The 22,346-nt window shown below is 40.1% G+C and overlaps 1 protein-coding gene across 2 annotated transcripts in view; it reads left to right on the top strand.

The window, feature by feature from the left end:
* The window catches only part of efna5b (ephrin-A5b), a 106,288-nt gene extending 84,541 nt beyond the window's left edge, over positions 1–21,747 (top strand). Inside the window, exons 2-5 of one of the 2 annotated variants that reach the window (XM_085425851.1) lie at positions 2,320–2,612; positions 15,400–15,465; positions 15,826–15,906; positions 17,434–21,747. In XM_085425851.1, coding sequence (XP_085281977.1) covers positions 2,320–2,612; positions 15,400–15,465; positions 15,826–15,906; positions 17,434–17,558 — 565 coding nt within the window. In that variant the 3' untranslated portion in view covers positions 17,559–21,747. The remainder of the gene's footprint in view (positions 1–2,319; positions 2,613–15,399; positions 15,466–15,825; positions 15,907–17,433) is intronic. The other variant, XM_085425852.1, reaches the window with a different exon arrangement.
* The last annotated feature ends 599 nt before the right edge of the window (positions 21,748–22,346 follow it).

The raw sequence follows: 22,346 nt of genomic DNA, 5'->3' as shown, positions 1-22,346 counted from the left end.
TCATCTGATAACACACACCTAATGTATGTGTGTGCCTGTTTCTAATGGGTGTGCATGTGTGTGAGGGTTTGTACTAGTTTTGTGCTTGTTTCATATACGTGTGTGTGTGTGTGTGTGTGTGTGTGTGTGTGTGTGTGTGTGTGTGTGTGGGTGTATATGTGGGTGGGTGGGTGTGTGACTGAGTAGGTTACATGTTACAAATGCCTGTCCTGTCTCTTTTTATGTGCTCACTCACCCAAACATCCTCTGCTTCATTTGCAGTCAGGGCCACAAGCCACTATTCTGACTGCTGAGGCAGGGAGAGAAGGGCAGCTGAAACATCACACACACACACAGGCACACGCACGCATACAGGCTCCCTCTCTAACACTCTTTCTCGCTCCTGCTCACACACTCGCAGAATGTACACATACACATAAGCTGGGAGGAGCGACCGGGAGAATTTGACCATTAACGCAGTGACATTTTAAAGCAGCGCGAGAGATGCATGGCTCTTCCTGGACCTCCACAGACATGTTTTAAATGAAATGTTACAGATGAGTTGCTCTATGCCTTGGTTGTAAACACCCTCATGCTGATATTTACCCTACTCGGGTAAACACAGAAGAACAGCATTTCATGCTAGCTCATGCTCAAATATACACACGTGCACACAAATATTCCGCGCAGAGCCAGAGGACACACATGATCGCGGTAATGAGAAATGGCTTGGTTCAGTTTTGTTGCTCAATCGTAGCAATAATTGTTCCATTACACCAACATGAAGAAAGTAACAACTAAAAGGCCCCAAAACCAGATTTTTTGCTAAAATGGCTATTTGATCTTCAGTATCAGGCGCCTGGTTTTCATTGTGATTGTTATTCTCTGCAGAGTGACCAGATAAACTGCAGACTGATGCGAGCCAAGCAGGATTTCAATACATGTGTTTGATTATAGGAGCTTCAATCTTTAGAGGCAGAACAATAGAGCTGGAGTTTTCGAAATGAGAAATCAAATAAGTGGTAGGAAAGAGAGTGAAAGCACGGTTTCAGCATCCTTTAAAGGCAGTATTATGGTATTTTACACCATGAGTTAGAATTTTTTTTGTCATTAATTTGACCTTGTTCTTTCTAACTGCCTATTCGCCATATACAAAGAGACATGCAGTTTTTGTTTCTTTAGAAATACACAATACTTAATGGACATGAAAAGAAAATACTGAATGAGAAAAGGTCACTATGCTGCTTTGGTGCCTTAAATCTAAGCCTAAAAATTCTTATATAAAATGAATTTGTCCTGTCGTACGCTTCTTGCCTGTTGTGGGGGTTGAAGAGTTCTTCCCATAGACAGCAGATGCGATTTTTTTAATTATAAGTTTAATTATAAGATCCAAACTCTTGTAAGGTTGTGCTCCCACGACATTTAACCAGGGCCTCGCCTCACGCCACCTGGTTTCTCTGTGAAGCGAGTCAGTCACGCCAGCTGCGTAGGAATTGTCAACTCTGCGGTTCACATTATCACTCTTGTTCTGCTTCAAGTGTGTGCGTGTGCCTAATTGGGGCATCCCTAGCAAGCTTACAGGTGTTTGGCATTTTCTCTCCAAACCCCCTCGTGACCCAGAGGTTAGGGTCACTCCACCCTGGGTCAACGAGAGCACTCGCAATGCAGAAAATGCTCTCTGATTTTGGAGGATGTGAAAATTCCACAGATAAGAGGGCTGCGTGTTGGGCAGCAGAGACTGTGGTGAGATTGTGTGCATGTTAGTGCTAGCCTGTGACAATGTGTGGCCTTTTGATGAATCTCCCTGTATGTATTGAAGCCCTCTGACCCTGTGTGGCCTGTTCTAGATCATTGCTGCTGTAAAAATGCCTCACTGCACAGCCCTCAGAGACAGTCTGGCCCTGTATTTTTCCAATCACTGACATTTACTGGCTGAACCATCCTGCCATCCTATATCTCTGTGACCATTTCTACTCTACTTTTTTTTTTTACTGTACAAAAATCCTCAAGCAAATGTATTTTTTTTTTGTTCCAACTCTGAGGAAAACTGTTTGAGGAAAGATGTTTACAGGGAGAGTTGGATACTTCATTTTGCTACCATTCAGAAGGCATATGCACAAGTAAATATTTGTTACAGAGAGAGATTTATAGATAAACCAACCCACTTAGATTTATTGATGCTAGAGGATGAGAGTGTTGGTGCATGCAAATTTTCACCAAATACTGAAAGAGTGCTGCGAGATGTAGCGTGTTCACATAAATCATTCAAAACTAGGTTTGCATTGAAAATAATTTTGAAGGTTAACCCTTTTCTGCCTCCTTCTTTTTTTTCCCAACCAGGTTCCACCGTGGGGATTACCACATCGATGTGTGCATAAACGACTACCTTGACGTCTACTGTCCTCACTATGAAGACACAGTGCCTGAGGAACGGACAGAGCGCTACGTCCTCTACATGGTCAACTATGATGGCTATAGCACGTGTGACCACACCTCCAAAGGCTTTAAACGCTGGGAATGCAACAGGCCGCACTCTCCGAACGGGCCACTTAAGTTTTCAGAGAAGTTCCAGCTCTTCACTCCCTTCTCCTTGGGCTTTGAGTTCAGACCGGGCAGAGAATACTATTATATCTGTGAGTACCTGCTCTGAATGAGTATATGCTGTGCATTACATCTACAATACACTGTAGAAGAAACAGCAGTGAAATAACAAGAAATGGCACTACTAATACAAGATTTAGGCTGTTTTACATATTAATGTCGCATTAATAATAATACTGTGCTGTCGTGTGATACTTCCAAAAGCTGTTATTTTCAAAAAACAAAAAAACCAACCCAAGCATCCACAGAAAAAATACGAATCCCAAAAAATGTAATTCAACAGGAATAACATACCTGGAAGGCCCTTTCCTGACCCACTGTTTATCTACTACTACAACAGCACGAGAGAGCCGCTATTTCCCAACTATGTTTTCTCAATTTTGCTGCAGAGCTTTGAGGGTGGCATTACAGTGATCCGAGTAGATGCTTTCATGCTCTGCTTTCAGCTAAGCTTTTCACACTGCTCTCGTCAACCACAGAAAACTCTTCCCTAAAATGGCAATGGAATTCATAGGGGAGTTAAATTGAGACAGTCTGAAAGTTATAGCTCTCTTCTCCTGCTTCACAATACTGTATCTTTCAAAAAGGAGTGCCCTGCTCTCTGTATTATATTATTCTTCTGTGTAGCTTGTGTTCGATGTTAAGTTGTCTGCTTCTTGGCATAAGAACTGAGCCTAACTGACTTCATCTGAAGTTGAGGCCCCTGGGAAATGAGCTTTTATCAAAGTAAGGTAATAGGGGAACTGAATGGCACGAGTCCTTCCTCTACAGTAATATATGCACATGGACAGAACATGAGTTATATACTCGTATAGTCACTTTTCTTGGTTAAAGAAAGGTTAAAAAAGAGGTTTCTGTAATTGTCAGCCTGTGGCTTAAATGGAGCTCAGCGCAGCTGTCACAATCCCATGTCCTTTTGTTTTCATCTCCCAAAGATGACTCAGGAGCACAGCTGAACTCTACCTATACACCGCGATCTGTTTTCTAAATTGGCAGGCTTTTATGAAGCAGTTAACCCGACAGCTAACCGACACTTGTGTGCTTTATTCCTTTCACGTGTTTCCTCTTAGGGACTGGAGTAAAAAGAAAAGAAGAAAGGGAGGGAGGGGGAAAAACAACATAACTGTATCTCACTAATGTTTGCTATTGTTTTCGTGCTAAATAGGTGCTGTCAATCTCAAGCTTGTCTATGAAATAATCTTTCCCCGAAGCCTTTCAACAATCAGGTTTTTGGCCATTTATCTGTTAAAAGTAACCAGATTTTCCTTTTCTTTTATAGCCAGTTCACACTGACACAAAATAAATCAGGAGGGAGGGGGGGTCTCCAGACTTGGGAGAGTTGATAGGGGTTAGTGTAGGGTTATAAAATTCATCCACTCCCTCAAGTCTCTTTTTGCAATTTTTTTCCCCATTTCTGTTGAGAGATGCTTGTCCTAAGGGCTGGATTAAATTACACTGCGACCGACAGGGCTTCCATGGAACACATCCATTCTGCTATAGCACGCCATATTTTGTTTAGTGGCCCGCGGCTTCATTGGCTATTGAATGATTTCAGCGTATATACTCACTGGCTAGTGTGGCGGATATTAAAGTCATCTACCATGAAGTCATCTGACATGTGATTTCCCACTGTCATTGTGTTCAGCCTGAATGTCCACAGGAAGCAGGGGAGATGGCTGCTAATGGATTGGACAGTCTCTTTAGGAGACGGGATGTAAAGCTGAAGAAGGGATATGGAGAGAGGGAGAGCTAGTCACATTTTTACATCTTTACAATTCATCTGTGGCAGCTTCTGTCATCATCATCATCATCATCATCAGTGTGATCACCGAATCTTCTTAATACACCAGCGCGACAAAAAATGCAACCTTTTCAGATATTCAATTGTAGTAAAAAAATACAAATTTCTAACGCAGGAAAAACTAAAGTGGCAAAATTAAATCGTAACAGTATAACTTAATCGCTGCAATGTTCCCAGGGATTGCATTTTTACCTTAACATACAGTTTTTCCCTTTCTAATACTGAATAAAATACTAAATGCTGCAGTAACTGGGAGTCTCTTTTCTTGTTTGCACATCAGCACCAGGGCATCAGCTGCAATATTTTACAGGCACCTTGAAGTGAAGTCAGCTTTTCAGGCAGATTTCCCTCATGTGCTGTATGCTCGCAAGCCGAGTCTTTATTCAAAAACACTGAACTTTGTCCAGATGCTGGCTGGGTTTTGCCTGCCGTGTGTTTTACAGATAATCCTCTAACTCCATTCAAACGTATGGAGAAAATATTTATTTTCACTTTAACCCTCTGTGTCTAATATTTGGCAAAGTGACACAAATAAGCAATAAAAATAAGCAGGTTTTTTTTTAGCTTCAATTCCCTGTGTTACAAACATACCTATCAGCTTATTGGCTGTTTAGACTAATGTGTTTACAAAACCTTTTTGCAATCTAAACAGGAAGAAACACATCCATCCTCCTTAAACCAATCTTGCTTGCAGATGGAGTGTTTGCTCACATTTCGGGAACTACATTGCAAAAATATCCAGTGAATGTGCACTTAAATCTAATAAATAAACCTGGTTTTCTTGGGTTTGTTGTGTTTTAAGTAAACACCTGAAAACATGCATATTCTCAACCATCTTTCCTTCTCACCTTTTCATGAATGGGAATCTTTGAGCGCATTCAGTGTGCCTGCCATTTTCACATGAAATCACAAATACTCTTGTATGGTGTGCAGATAAATTCTAGCGCTAGTGTGGATATAACATAACATTTCAGTTTTACAGCTGTTGTTTATTATCATTTATTAATCTCAGTTAGGGCTTACTATGTTGCGCTAAACCCTAGAATGGAAAAAATGGGTTAGTGGACCATGAGCCTGACAAGATGGCATTATTTCTGTAGCAAAGATTGAGTTGGCCAAGAAAGTTGGAGTTTTAATAGCGTTTAGTGCAGCGTTTTCTCTTGGTTTCATTGTTCCAGTGTGTTACTAAGCCTTCTGCAGGAATATTTTCAGTGTTACAGTTGCAGCACTTTGTCAATGTCTAATGCCATCATTCTTATTTAATGAAGTGAATACACGGTTTAGCTCTTTTTAATGATAATGATGATATTACGTCCTATAGTTTCTGAGATGTGAATGCTTATTCAGCTATGAAACAATCTTGCTGATATTTAACTTGACTGTTATTATGATAGGATTTAGCCAACTACCTTGTGACAATATCCAGTCTCATTATTGTTGCTAATGATGAAAAAGAAAGAAAAAGACTGCTGTCAAATTCTGTGCAACCGCGAGTAAACACTAATTAAACTCTGGTTCGTGCTGCATCTTGTTAGGAACACCTAAGTACTGGCTGTGCCAAAATTTTGTGATTTATTTGAAGCATGAAAAAGTTGATTCCTGTGGGGTTCATGTGGAACGTGAACACGCAGTACATCTGGCTTTTTTAGCTAGCTGTTAGTTATCACACTATGGGGAAAATTGGCACAGTTTAATTTAAAAAAAAAAAAAAAAAAAAAACATCCAAAATTCAAACATGATTTCACTCATTTACTTATATATTTATTCAAATAAATATATATATTTGCCATTTAAAGTGAAAAAACCTGTTATTCTCCATAGTTAGACTGTTGTGTAAATGTATAGTGTGGCATAGCCAACAGAGAAAATCTTAGGCATCATTACCCACTGAAGCTGGCTATGCTGCATAACCGCTCTCAACTGAAATGTCAGTGTGTCCCAAGGCAAAGGTCACTATCCATGAACACACAAGCTGAGGTAAGCAATACTGTGAAAGCGCTCATGTACTTGAGACGTAATAGTTTATCATGCATCCTAGATTAAAAAAAAAAATCTGTTCACAATCAATATTCCTCAGATTTGTACTCATTTTGAGTAAGCACAGTCTGTCTCCATACACAACAGAGGCCTTTTATGTAAACGGTGCTGACATACAGTATCAGAATATTAATCTTTTCCTTTCTCTATTAACTTTCTGTAGCCAAATGACCGGAGGGACTAGGGGATGAAAAATTTGCCCTCAGCAACGTGATTGATTTGCTATCTTGTTTGTAGATGACAATTAAGATGTCAAATCATATTCCTGCAGAGAAAACGCCCCTTAATGGTGTTTTCGCCCTGTGAGTTTGATGCAGGTCGAAGGTTGATTTGTTGCATCTCTGATAAAATTAGAGAGAGGAGACAGGGTTCTGCTGTCATCTGCTTCGAGAACAGAAAGCGCTTAATCAACGCTAGCAGGATGGAGGAAATTCACTAAAATAGAGGTCATAATTCTTCATTGTAGTTTGCGTCATCCTGTTTTTCTCCATTTGAGGCAGTTAATTAAAGATGTAAGAAAACAAGAGTCGGTCAGGAGCCTTATCTTGGTGTACAAGTCAACGCAAAACAGAGTTAACAAAGTAAATAATGGTGAACACATTCAGATGCAGGAGGGGGATTATCTCAATGTTGGTCACATAAGCAGTTCAGCAAAATGCAGTATTCTGCAAGTGTCTGCCTCCATGAATGACAGCTGGGATAAGCCTGGACAGCGGGAGCCCTTCTTGGGTCACAGTTCACAGAGCAGTCTTGGTTTAAGTGGAGCCCATCTCGCTGAATGCTGATGCAAGCACAATTTTCTAATATGGACACAATCCACAATCGTGTATCAGAGTGATTTTAATCAAAAAGGGCAGGTATCCAATATCAGCGGCACCTCACCGCAAGCAACGAGCGAGCAGAGTTATGATGTTTATTAGGCAAGATTTGTGAGAAAAAGGAAACTACTTGGAGTAACAATGCAGTGGCAGACCGGTGGTTAAAAAGACATTTTCTTGCCGTTTGACTTGCTTGCCTTCATAGACTGGAACTGCTTCTCACAGAACGCACAATCAATAATATCTTTGTGTCTTATCTTGTGGTTATTACAGAAACGAACAGTCCTTTGGAAAGTCTGTGCATGATATCAAATGAACACTTGTTTAATGCGTTATCAAAACCCAGACTGCGGTGGCGATTATATCCATGCTGTATTACAAAATGAAAAACATTTAGCAAAGTTTCAATCAGTCTCCAGATGCCCGTAGGCTAAAATGCGAAATGCTAATGCAACACAAAGCCAAGACTGATCATAAATAGCGAGCTTAAAAAAACAAGAGAAAACATTTGATATTTATAAGGCTTTTTTACAAAATCTCATAAGACATATTTCAGCTTTTCTGGACTGCTACATGCACACAAAGCTTTAACAGATTCTTCAAGACGTGGACTGTAGCTGTCTCGCGATTGACCATAAATCCCGTGATGCGCCATGATCCTTCAAGCCACTCTGGAGAGGAGAGAGAAGCAGAGACAGAGCAGGAAATGGCAGCCACAGAAAAATGGCATTAATGGCAAAAATGAAATAAAGGCGGGGGTGGCGTATGTGCTCTGTGTTTTTCCGGGGCTATGGAAGACTTGCTAATAATGATAAAGAGTCAACTCAGTTCCATTTGTGGTACAAGGAGGTATCCTGCATATGGACGGGCATCATCCATTCCAATGAAAAATCAGGGCTGTCATTGGCATTCAGAAATAATCTGACAACATGGAGTAACACGACACTTGCACAAATGTATACACACTCATCCACATTTTGCATAAATAAACATGGACAGATACACATAACAGGCACCCGGATCCACACTGTCTGGAATGCATTATTATAATCCTGATAGATGGATATACATTCCACCACTATCTCCCCTGGTTACTATATCATTTATTGTCTCTCTCTTATATCTAATCCTCTCCTTTGGGTTTAATACAGTACTCCCCACTATAGACACAGACATATAAACGTGGACATGGGAAGGTGTGCTGTCACTAAGCTGTGTGCATTTCAGCCTGTTAGAAGCATAATAGAGTCATATGTTATTAGTTTGAAGCCAGGGCCTTCCACCGAGGGTCTTGTTAGAATACCTGCTCAAGTACAAACTCAGTGGGACTGCACGTTTAACAAACTTTACGTAAGAACAGGAGGCAAATCATCGTTCAATAACCTCAGTGAAAAAAATAAATTAAAAAAAGCCACAAATCGCACAACATTTGTCCTATAATCCTTTAAATCTTAATAACAGAGCCACGATTTCCACAATGACCACCAGAACATTTATTAGAAGTCCCAGATTTACAAAGAAGACAGAAGTCGACGGCTTTTCTGCAGGAGTCAGTTCAGATTCAGGGATTTTTTTTTTTTGGGGAGCTTGTACTTAGCAGCTGCCAATGGCACTGCTTTTTTAATTAAGTGTCCTCCCTGTGCCTCTTTGGCACTAGATAAGCTCAGTGTTTTTGCCTCCCAGAATGCATGCCACAGATACAAATGCATAGGTTTGATTATTTGTTCTAAGTGATTAATACATATTTTGAGTATTCAAAAACTAAATTACTACTAATAAGAGACTGTGGAATGATTTGCTCTCCAAAAACATGGTTAACAGTAAAGGGACTGGTTCTTATATGGCACTTTTGCACTCTACTTGAGCACAGGGAGCACTTTATCGAACATGCCTTATTCACACCAGAATTTCCCCCCCACTACACTCTAAGCCTTTTGTACCCAATATTCACACTTTGAATAGAGCAAATAGGGTTCAGTGTCTTACCCAAGATATTTCTGTCAAAGAACTAATTTTAACATTCAACCTGGAGCAGCCAGGAATTGAACAATCAACATTCCAATAAGTAGATTACCCGCTTTACCTCCTGAGCTACAGCCACCCCGAAAACATACATAAATAAATGCTTTTTCTATCTTCTTGTCTACAGTATTTCATGACCGAAGTCCTTCTGGGTGTTCTTGGTGCCTTAATGAAGATACAGATTTCTCAAATATGTTACCTATCTCTATCTGTATATCAAACACATTGGTAAATGTGTCAATTCAATGTGCTGGGTTCTATGGGAAAAAGAATGCCAGGCAGAGCTGAGCTGAAGTTTTGGATTACTATCTCAAAGTCTTAACTCAGTCAAAAAAATATTTTGAAATACCCAATTTAAATTTTTGACAGAATAATGACACATTTTGACTTACAGATGGCTTCTTTTTTTATTTTTTTCCCCAGTCGTGGAAACAAGCCTGCACATGTTTTGGATGAGATCCAATAACGCAAAAATAAACTGGTTTTGGTCATGACAAGCTCACTGGAACTTCAGGCATCCATTTTTTTTTTTAAATAAATTGAAAACAGTCAATCAGTTAGCTAGCCTGTTGGCCAGACTTGGTTAATAATAGACCATGAGTGAACTCATGGCATACTTGTTGACAGCCCAGAGAAAGCAAGGCGAGATAGAAAAGTCTCTAATCAAGTTATCCGAGTTTGACCGCCCCTAAAGTAGTCATCACAACGCCTGCCAGAAAACAGAGTGGCTGTGAAAAGCCAAGAGATCAGTGGAAAAATAGGGCAGGCGAGGGCTGTGAATCAAAGTGCACACGGCTCCTCTCAACCTATTATGATTCATGCACCTAACAGCCATCTTCAGGAACTGATTATGATTCACAATCCCAAAGTCAAGGACATTCTATCCCTGGCCATTAAACCATTAACAGATATAGTACTGTGCAAAGGTTTTGCTAAAAGCAAATTGGGTTTGCTTAACTCCCACTAAGGCTGCCTCCCTTGCTTCTGTTTCCTCACGTAATCCTAGACTGAAATGATAATGTTGAGCTGAGGGCTCTTTATCGCCACGGTATCTACTGCAGGACTCGTTGCTCAGGATAGTTTTTAACTGCGTGATGCATAAAAACCTAAACATCTATAACCATTGTGTAGCACAGTACAGTGTTAATCTGCAAGCGACTGTGTTTAATTGGTTAATTCTTGTATATTTTTCTCCTTTATTCTTCCGTTGTTACAGTGCACACATTACTGTACTGTACACTCGCGCACACACACACAGAGCCTCACAATTTTGCTCGTTTATTCAGTGGGTGGGTACTTGGCCATAACAATAATATTATGATCCTACGTGAGACACTAAGTGTAGTAATGAACCATTATTATGCACAGACTTATTATTCTGTAACTGCCTTAAAACGCCGAACTCCACCATAGATTAATAAATCATCCATTTTATTGTAATTTGAGTGCAAAGACATGAATCGGTTGATGAAATTGAAGGGTTTTCAGACTTTCAATCACTCGCTTTTCATTTTCAAGACGACAAGAGTAATTTGTAAGAGCGTCATTATGTGGTCTTCCACAAAATTATGATGCTGGATGCACTTTGACAAGGAAATAATTGTATCCTTACACAAGTGCTCTGACATTCAGTAGTGTGAGGAAAGTGTTGCACTGTATAATTAGGCGTTATTGATTGCATCTAACTTCCCCTTCTCAACTTATATTTCTCTCAGTGTTTTCCTCATGGCTTGTGACCTTGTCCCAATTGCACAAGTGGCAAAAGGAATGACTTTGGTGCACTTTTGCCAACGATTGAAATATACAAGGAAGGAGCAAAAGGCCAGCTATCACCAGGGGGAGAAGTTTATGTTCCCTCTGATGCATGAATCCAAACCCTCCTCTTTTACTGCTCCTCAGCTCCCTCATTCCCTCCCATTGTGTGTTCGCTGTAGTAGCATCTGGTTAATGGGCCTCTTCAGTCGATAGTCTCTTCCATCTTCTTACACACACATACAGATTCTGTGTATAAAGGCAAACACACATACGCATTCACATTTTTTTTTTAAAGCCTGTAAATAGATACATTTTTGTCCTTTTAAGTCTGCTGCTTTATAAGATGTGGGAGAATAATTTCTGAGGAACATTTAGCCATTATGTGTATGTCAGTGCATATGGACACTTTATTGAACACGTGTTTCATACAGTCAAGTGTGCGCTGTTGTTTGCAACGAAGAGATTATTCTGAACAATGAAACAGTTCATATTTCTTATTAGAGGGGTCATGCAAGCATTCTCTCTCTAAAAAATTAAATAAATAAAGCAAGTCTCTTGAATTAAAAGTTTTCTTTTGTTTATTTAGTCCAACATTGTTCTTTTTTCAGTGAAAGCTAATAGATGCCACAAGTAATTTCTGGTCTCGGAATAGCAGATTCCTGGGAAGGAGGCTGTATAAAAGAAACATATAGATGCTGGCATATAGTTTTTAGAAAGTGAAGCTTTTCGTTTCTTCTCCCCTGTACACAATTTTATGTAAATTCAGAATCCTGAACTTTTGGACATACACTCTAAGCTTGCATGGGGTAATTCACATGGGTAATCCTACTAAATGAAAGACAAAGCCAACGGGCTGTTTTTCTCCGAGCTTGAAGAATTAGCTAACGAGGAATGCTCGGAGCTGGACACAACATTAGACTTTCCAGTTTAACCCCTCCCATCTAACAAATAAGCAGTGATCTAAGGAATGGAGCGCCATTATTAAAACCAGCTGGAGACTTGACACAGGCTACAGGCACGCTAACATCATGCTATTCATGTTACACGTTCACATGATCCTGTACAAGTCTGTGCAAGGTTTGACTTTTGTAACTGAAACCGAAGGAATGCCTTTCTGTGTAACGCTGTTCTATAAAATGCTGACAGTTTGTTGTGACAGTATGATTAGCTTTGGTGGACATCTGGGCTAAGTATGTTCAGTGGACTTGTGTGTGTGTGTGTGTGTGTGTGTGTGTGTGTGTGTGTGTGTGTGTGTGTGTGTGTGTGTGTGTGTGTGTGTGTGTGTGTGTGTGTGTGTGTGTGTGTGTGGAATTGACCACTACAAACACAGCAAACTTAAACATACGGGTGAAAAGAGGAAACTTTTTCATTAGAAATTAGTTAAAGACTGCCCGACTGCATTAGGCTTTGTGGTTGTGCTGATACTGGCAAACACTCAAATGTTTAAAATGTTCAGTGGTTATGAGAAAAGCTCAGATGACACAGATTTGATGTTTACAAAATGACAAACAAAACTCACCCTGCATTGTTCCCCCTCCCCCCATTTCACCTGCTAGATGATGGATAACCCATATGCTATGTCAATTTTAGCTTCTGTATTTAGACATCTTTGCTTTTAGCTTTCTTTCAAGATATTTATTGGTTATTCGTCATGTCTGGAATGTAATCTTCCAGTGAAAGACATAGGAAATGTGTTTTGTAGATAAAATTTCAGTTACAATAAAGCTTGGCTTGGGCTGTGATTGAAACAATACTGCTCCTAAGCTGCACTGAGCCCACCTGTTTGTTCTTCTGTAATTGGATTCTGCTTCATTCCATTTGCCTTAATGCTGATGCATAATGCAGTGTACTGAGGGAACCGGCCATTACCAGCTAGGGGACAGGGCACGGTGGAGGTAACCCGACCTCCCTCTCACCAATCCCATCTTGGGACATCTAGGGCCTCTGTCCTTCAAAGCAGCCACTTGCTTAGGCTGGATGGATTGATAGTTGGATTGTGGGCCTGAAGGGAGCCAGAATAGCAGGTGTTGATGTTACAGCCTACAAGAACAATAAGCTGGCCCTCAGCAGCTTGTTAATCTAAAATAAGCAGGCACTGGTGTGGACAGTTTGTGCCCAGGTGGCAGAATCCTCATCAAATAGCGAGCATTACGAGCTGCTACTGAAAAGAGAATGCAAAGCCAAAGCTCAGTCTTTACGATGTAGACAAAAATGTACATTTACATGCAGTGCACCCATGATCGGTGCACTCATTTAATCAACTCTTGAAATAATCTAGATGGTCATATTCTATATTCATAATATTAGTCAAGATAACATAAAAATTAATTACTCATGCATTATTTCTATTGCGTAAGAGGCAGATATCATGTTCTAGCCAAGTCGATGAACATCCCAACAGCATGACAGAGATGCCCACATGCGCTTTGCTGTTTTCATCAGGGCCATACTTCTCTCATGATCAGCTGCCTTTGTTAAGTGGCTAGTGTCGATGGCTGTGACTGAACTCTGCCCACAACAGTGATGAAGATAAAACATCTGGAGATGGTGTGCGGCTGTTTGGGCGCATATGTGCGCACACTGAGAATGAGAGGATAAAGAAGTGCAGCAATAAGAAGAGTGACATAAATTGCGTGGGCGCTGGTGTGTGTATGTGACTGAGTGGGTGAGCGACGTCGGCCAAGGTTCATTAGCGTTCATCGGCTGCCTCCACACCGAAATAATAAGGTCCTCTCTTTCTCTTTCTCTCTCTTCCCTTCTGCATCTGCTGAATATGAACTGAGCTGTGAAAAATAGTGTCTGATCTCAGGTCACCTCTCCTGTACAGTGATATATGACGGAGATGCGGGTAACAGTTGATGAAGTGACAACATTAAATTGGTAACGCTGAGGTTAAAAATCAAAAGGGAGCGAGAAATCCTGATGAGCTGCACAGAAGGCGGATGAGTATGCGGCGTGTTTTTGATAAGAAAACTGTCGTCGGGATTTTAGGGTGACTCAGGAGACGAGAGCGTGCAAATGCAAGAAAAGAACGGGTCAGATGAGATGGAAAGTCATTAGAAATAATTCTCTTAATGAAAACATTTCCCGGCTTCAGGGACGGCTCACGGCTTTTTTCCACCACCTTCAGAAAAAATGGATGCTAGCGCATTCATTGGAGCAATGTGTACAGAGACTGTTTTTTTTTTTTAATGAAAAATATTCTTCAGATACGGCGGTTTATAGAATAATAAAAAAAAAGTTATTTAAGAGGATATGCAGAAGAGGCAGTGAAAGTGCTGGAAAGGGGGAAAAGGAGGAAAGCGATTTTGAAATTGAATCCTGACTTCACTGCATCCACAGAAAACATAAAATAATGCGAAAAGACACCTTAGTGGACAATATGGTCTCACTGGAGCTGAAGGGGATAATAGAAAGAAGAACTAGTAAATAGCATGAATGTATCGCAATAGTGGCAAAAGCCGACTCTTCTTTTTTCTGCTCTGACCCCAGACAATAAAATTTATTGCTAAACTACTACATGTTATCTTACCATGATGGATGCAGGCAGAACTCACCCACTAGACTTCAGCTGACATGTGTTTGACCCCTATCCTCGTCTACAGGAGACAGCACCTGGTGCCTCAACACAACGCCATTAGTGGTCAACCACACACACACACACACACGTTTGCACACGCTCCCTTTGAGATATTTTTAGGGGATGTGATACAACCACCATGGTAGCTAATGCTGAGAGATTCACACCCCGTGGACTTGACAGGAAGGGATCCATTTCCTGACAGGAACCGCAAACCATCCACACATGTAGCACATACTGTACATCCTCGCTGTGTGAACTTTGCGCTCCTGAAAGAAGATTGATGTGTTTCTATAGGAATACATAGAAATGTGTACATTTAAAGTATCTGCATGAGAGTCTTTAACCAGGTTAAATGATGAGAATTATGTTGATCCCACATTGAGCTAGTGCCAGTTTTTGAATCTCAAAATGGTACAATTAAACTGCGAGCAAAGCACTCCACTTTCCCTAGAGTGATTTCTTCAGCACATCTGTAAATACTTTCCAGCTGTAATCCCACAAGAACCGCAGCTAATGCCATAAAATCCACTTACGAGTCAAAACGAACTATTAAGGTTTGTGTTTTTCTTAATAAATTACCTCACTTCTAGTTGTTGTCTACGGGAAAATAAATATATTCATAACACAATCATTACATTATTATAAGACATGCATGGGGTTAGGTTAATTGGTGATTCTAAATTGGCTGCGGGTGTGAATAGATAAAATACACAGTTGCATTGTTTGTTCATTGTTTACTGTATATATCTGATGCTATATAGTATTGAAAGCACCATCTTTTTACCTGTGTCTATTTTCTCCAGCCTCCACTGTTGCTGAAAATGGGAAAAAAACCTGCTTGAAGCTCAAAGTTTTCGTCCGACCAGCAAGTAAGTGCAACACAGGGCTTTGTAACCGAGCTTCTTGAAGTAGCCGGTTGGAGTGAAAATCAAAGCACTTTATGTCCACTTGTCTGGTTACCTCACTACCTTGAGCTCACTGTTGAACATAGCTCTTTCACTTATCACAGCACTGGTTGATTTGCCAAAAAATAAATAAATTTGAAAACATGAAAATGATGATAGACATTCACGTCAAATAAAATAATCTGAATATCTGAATGTTGCCATGAGCTTTGTTGCTTGAGATGTTTATTTTGAGGGCTTGGGGGTGTTGGGGGCTACAAATGTCACTAACCTATTTGGCACATACCTCTAATGATTTCTCATTCTCCCTATTTTCTGTTATAGACAGCTGTGTGAAAACTATAGGTGTACATGACCGCGTTTTTGATGTAAACGACAAAGTAGACAATACATTAGAACCACGAGGTTAGTATGGCTTCCTGCTTTTTTGATTCACTTCTGTATGAGTTCCAGCTATCTGTATATGTGTACCTTTTTCTGTGCCTCTTTCTTTTATGATGCTGATCTGCCCTTGCCTATCTGTCTGTATAATGCTTCTTTTAAGCTGCTTTTTCTCCAGAATATCAAAGTGGTGTCACGTTACTGCTGCTGCATACATGATGTAAAATGCTGCTCATGTAATATTCCCAGCTGCATGTTGTGGTCAATGCCACAACATGCAATCTTTATGCTTACTAAAATTCTTCTGCCTGTATTTTAACTAAGAACGTCAGTTTTAAAAACCATTAAATAATATGAATGCAGTAGGCACAGCCACACAGTAGCTATACATTTGGCAAATTTTAATCTTTTTCTTTACTCTTGACTGACTTGCTGTTGGCTCTGTAGCACAGCATTGATTATTTTCTGTGCTCAGAACGCACAGCAGTTTTATGTCTTCATATATCAGCCTAACCCAGTCTCTGAACTGAAACACTCCACATCACCCACATGCTGTTGTCTCATTCCCAGCACCAGCTCACCGCAAGGTCTGAAATAACAAAAAGACTACCCCACTGTCTATATTTTTTATTTATATATAGATATATACAGTGATATGATCATTGATCACAAAAAAAGGATTCTGTCATTTGAAAATGAGATCTGCTGCATTCTGAAATGTCTTCACCGTGAAGATAAGATATTATGATACCTAAATGGGACACAAATACACAAGTCCAGGCAGAGCAATACTACATCCTAGGGCATGTTTGATACCCATCTGCTTCTCCCCCCTTTGCCCGTCTTAAAACCCTGCCTGCATCCTCAATGGCTGGCTCTCATCTTGCAAGCTTCTTTTGGCTCATTTCCCTGTTATGCCTTCCAAAGGAGAAACATGAAAACATTAATTCGTCATCTGTTGTCGCCCTGTCTCTGCCCAATTTCTACCGCACACACACAGACACACAAACACAACTTTGTATAGTTATGTAACTGTCCAGTCCTCTGTTCTGTCTATCTGTCCTTTGCTGTGCATGGTTCAGCTCCTTTCCCATGGTGCGGTGGGCACATGGCTGCTCACAGATACTGATGCCACTGCCAGAAAAACACAGGGGGCAGCTCACCTGGGAGATGAATTCAAAAATGTTTCTGACATTGAGAGTAGAAACATTATATAGCAACTGAAGTTCATATGGCAACTCAGACTTTATGGCACAAACCCAAACATCTATGCTTTTCTCTAACTGGTGAAAAGTATTATTGGTAAATAAGAAATATTCTCACACTACAAATGTGAATGCACTGCCCAGGACACACACAAAAAAGTCACAGACTCTTGATATTTTCTTGGACCACCTGATGATTGTGACTTTTTTCTGGCCTGGGAGTGTATTTGAGAATATGTTCACTGAATAAGCTTTTGTGTGTATGATGCACTGTTAAGAGAAATCTGCATGTACCATAGAATTCACTTCTATTTCTTCTTCTTCTTCCTTTCTTTAAATCCTTTAGACGATACCAGCCATGAACCGGCTGAGCCTTCACGAAGTGAAACAAATGATGTGCCACGCCTCCAGAAAACAAGTCCGCTTCTGGCTTCGATGCTGATCTGCTTAGCAGCACTCTCCACTTTATAGCGCCTCCCTCTGTCCCGGAGGTCATTTACACCTAGCGTGGCCTGAACCTGCCCAAGGCTGCAGGGTAGGGGGTGGGATTTGGGTGGATTGCATTTGCTTGTTTGGGCATAAAAGCAGGCTTCTCAAGGAACCCTCTATTTTTTTCAGAAAAAAAAATATTTAAGTGGTCTTTCTCCGTCTGTGAGTGAAAAAAAAAAAAGTTGATGTTAGAAGCGGGAGAAACAGTTCCCCCCCTTAAACCTTCAACTAAGATGCCAAATCCTGTTTGACACATAGTGATTCTTACTTTCCCGTGACTTTTGACATCCCTTTACATTATGTTTCTGTCATGGCAACGCTGTTTAGACATACACATATACACACACTTTACATAACACACGACATTACAGTGCCGCAGAGTCAAATACAAAAAATACTGACATCAGCATTGAGCAGGAGTAGAGTTGTTATACAGTAGCCAGTTTTACATAGTAGGACAGTGAAGATGCTAGGTCTTAGAAATGACTGTACATACGCAAACAAATAATCCTGAGACCTCTCAAGGAGCCTTTCAGAATATATTTTGATTGTTCTGTTGGGTCATTAAAAGAAAAAAAAAGATTTTTGCATCTCCGTTCGTCTAGAGTTTTTTTCAATTAAGTAAGAAAAGCTAAGAGTTAAAGACGTAAGAAAAGAAGTGTGAAGTTTCAAGCAGAAGCAAGACGATAAACCTGAGCACTGAAAATTAAATGCCCGGTATGCACCTTAGCCCAACAGGTCTTCAGACTATGTTGGTTCAAAGACGGTCTGAAGATTATTTGTCATTCAATCTCAGATTTCCCTTGAAAATAGAGTGTTTGTATATTTTGGATAAGCTACTTAAAAGGTTTAGCGAATCTTTGAGTTAATAAAGGTAAAAACCATGAAAGTCTGCTCAACAAAGCATTGCTCTGGCTAACAAAGCAACTAAATTGAAACTTTCTCACCAGACATTTTTTTTTGTTTCGGCGGATATCAGGATCAAAAATCAATACCTTCTCAAAGTTGATCGTGCAATTTCACAGCAGCGGTCACAGTCATTTTATACAATGTTTACTGAGCTAGGCAGCAATTTGTTCTCTCTATTCAGTTTGAGAATTAGTCAATATTAACACTCCCATAAACATTTGCATCCACAGCCCCCCCACCCCTCTATTGACTGTTAAAAGAATTGTTTGAAAATGATTTGCAGCTTTATTTTTTACATCTCTATAATAATACAGGTTCTAAAAGAAATCGTGGGAAACTGTTTGAAAAGACATTTCCATTATTAGTGCCATATTTTTCCTTGGATCCCTGTCCCATAAGTGTAACCACAGCCTTGACTCATACAGTAGATTTACGTAAAAGTGAGATTTTTTTTAGAGCCAGCTCGTTGCATTAGCTAATGCATAGCTTGTGTTTGCCGTGTGAATAACAACAACAAAATCCATTAAATTCTAGGCAACGCACTGCTTTATTTAGTCTGGCCAGGTTTGTGTTAGCACTTAAATTTAAAGGAATTCGCTGTGACATAATGATATTCAGCTTCCTTCAACTCCCGCTGATGCACATGGTGAGTTAGCATAAAAAGCTTTTATGTTTTTTTTTTTTCCTTTTTCTTTTCAGATTGACTTATTTCTTAGTTTTAAAAGAAGTCTGAACACACAGAAAACGTGCGGCAACTGACTTCCCTTCAGAGCCGGGTTCTTGCACGAGAAACAGGGCACCAATTGGTCTTGAAATATGGATTCAGAAATGTAGAAAAATAGCAAGAAAAGGAGCAAAGGAGCAATTGCATGTCCACCTTCAGCTTCTTGTGTTACTGGCTTAAGTGACTCTTTAATGAGGTTCAAAATGACAGGCATGTGGACCCCATGTTGTGGCAAGGGGAGTTATTTCTGGTATTAAAAATAGATGCTGGAAGGCCTGGGGGGTCTCGGGGGGAGGTAGATTTCCGCCGTGGGGGGTTTTAAAGCACCAATGACCTTGCAGTTTGAGAGAATTGGTGAGTGAAGGAGACAGAAAGAATTAAAGTGAGAGAAACACACACACACACAGATGGAAAGACATGAGAAGTAGCTGAAGGTAGTGTGACTAGAGTGCCTAAAAAGTAAAAAATAAAAATCCAAACAAAGTGACAAAAAATAAAAGAATCCATTCAACACTACTGGAACAAACGCCTTCTCTGACAAACGTACGTTCAGTAACATTCAGTCTCAAAGGCACATGGTAATGGTTTTGCTTTGTGGCTGCCTTTTTCTGTCTTTATTACTAGAAAGACTGCCTTTGCCTTTTGCCATTAGTTTTTTGGGGGGGTTTTGGTAACAATGCTATTACAGTGGAATAGCAGCTCGGCTGTGAGGGGTGACAGGAGACATGCCATTTAATGAGGTACTAATTTTCAGGATAACACCACAGGGAATGAGCACTGCATATGATTCGAAATGGATGCTTGCGAGCAGATTAACAATAGACTTTTATCGGAAACCAGCTTCAATTGTACTCTTATTAATTACTTAATTACCAATGGTATTTGTCATTATTGCTATCATTGTCATGATTTATTCTGTACACACCTTAACCTGGGAAATGAGGATCAACTTATATACTGGATACTGTGTATCCTGAGGTAGTCAACCATAAAACATGTAGTGTTAGGTTAGTATCCGTTTTGTACCTTTCTGGAGGACAAAAGAAAAAAAATGAGATACATCATTGTTAAATCTGTATAATTATTATTGTTATGATGATGATGATTATGACTATTATTATTAGGAAAACTTCTTGATGTAAATAGTGTTTGATATTAAAGTATTAATTTGGTTCTTATGTCTTTTCTAAAAAACAAACAAACAAACAAATACCATATTATCTCGGGGTTTTGCGGAGTGTGTACTGTCTTCAAACGATGCATTGTGTGTTTTGATACTCAATGCCTAATGAAACTTTGAGCTAATACACAGTGGAAACCTGTGGGCGCTGAACACGTATCGGTGAACAGCAGGCTGGACTTTAGCCAACAGGAGGCTCATCTCTTACATGTTTCAAACCAGTCACCAACCACCACGTCTTCATGTCAGGATCCTGCCTTGATAAGAAACATTTGGGACTTAATGGGTGGCCTATTTGTACTTTTTTTTGCCTTCAGTGTTTGAAAGCATGTTGGTCAGCTCAAAAATCAGCCATAACTGGACTGTTGGCTTTTTAAAAAGAAGGATCTCACCAGTTTCATTATGTGGCATGCGCATGAACTTGATGACATGTTTAAAAAAAAAATCATTTGGAAAAAAAAAAAAGTTTTCTTCTGCTGTTATTTTCTTTTCCTTTATGATGTATTAGATTTTCATGTTCATGTTGTGCGATTTCTTTTTTGGTTTTTTTGCATCCCCATTTGAGTGCTGTCATTAAACTGTGTAGTTACGCAAATGTACATAACAAATATCATTTTTGTGAGGTTACAGTGGGGTCAGTCATTTTGTAGTTCAAAAGCAACTTTAAGTTTTTTTTTAATAAGAATGACTCTCTGTATCCATCTACTGAAGTCATCCCATGTAGCTGCACTCTGTCTTCTCTGACTAGTCATTCACTTTCTGCTCTCCCAAGAGGTGTTTGGGAGTGTATACATCGTGTGGATGTTTTTCAGTAAAAAAAAAAAAAGAAAAGAAAAAAGAAAAGGAAAAAAAAAATGTGTGTGACCTGTAAGTTTGGTGTGTGCATGTCTCATTTGCTGTTGCTGCAGTGAATGGGAAGCGGCAACCCTCTTTGGCAGCAAAGAGTGTTTCCCATGCCTTAGCCCTTCAGCCTCTGCCCTGGCAGCCCGGTCTGTGTACAAGACGCTTTCTGCCATTGTGCTTTTACACGGAACAGCTGCTGGCGTCGAAGAGACTACGACGGGGCCCTTCACTTTCTCTCCCTTTTTAACAACCCTAAATCACTTGTCACTACGGTAGACATTGGTCCCGGGCACAGTTCAAGGATTAGCGCACCCCCTTCTACCAATCCAAAACCGGATTGTTAGCGGGGTAAAGCCCATCATCGATCCAGGTTCCGTGGGTTCTCAGCTCGCCTCTTGCTGATGAGCCACTTCTTCATTTTATGTCTCATTCTTCTTGTACTTGTATAACCCCACCCCCCACCGCACCGCACCACCTGCTATCTTTCTTCCTTCACCTCTGAACTCAGCTCCCACTTTGCCATCAGTGGGGAAAGTTTCCAACCTGGTCTTTTACATTATATAAACAAAAATTAAAAATGGACAAAAAATGATCTGTATTTGTATATACACATGTCTGAGCTACTATGAGTACTACAATAAAACACAAATCCATTGCTTTGCTGACTGTGCTACTGTTTTTCTTTTTTTTTTTTGTAACTCATTTTACAAAGGTGTGGAAACTTAATTTAAACGTACGTGACCATGGTGTATTAAGAAGTACTGTATTAGGGTTGTTTATTGCAGTAAACATTCCTACTGTAACTAATAGAGAAAATGAACATACTCCTCTGACACTCGGGCAAAATCATGTCTCATTATGTGCCAAATTGAATGTCATCAGCGTGCGCACACACACTTCTCTTTAGGTTTCTCCCTATCTGTGCCCCTGCCTAGCTGTCTGTGCAGTAAAATCACACTCTGTAAAGACAGGCAAAGAGGAACACCATCCATCAGGATCAGAATAAGACCTTAAACCTCCTTTCACTGCAGTCGGGCACTAATGAGGACACCTAATAACCTTCTGCTGGACCCCATCAGCGCTATTTAGCTTCACCTTCCATTATCTCTGTTAA

The sequence above is a fragment of the Rhamphochromis longiceps genome, linkage group LG12, assembly GCF_057381845.1.
Source record: "Rhamphochromis longiceps isolate RC_006_pf linkage group LG12, R_longiceps_female_GT1.1, whole genome shotgun sequence".
In the NCBI taxonomy this organism is placed as follows: Eukaryota; Metazoa; Chordata; class Actinopteri; order Cichliformes; family Cichlidae; genus Rhamphochromis; species Rhamphochromis longiceps.
This window is presented reverse-complemented; position numbering and strand designations above follow the sequence as displayed.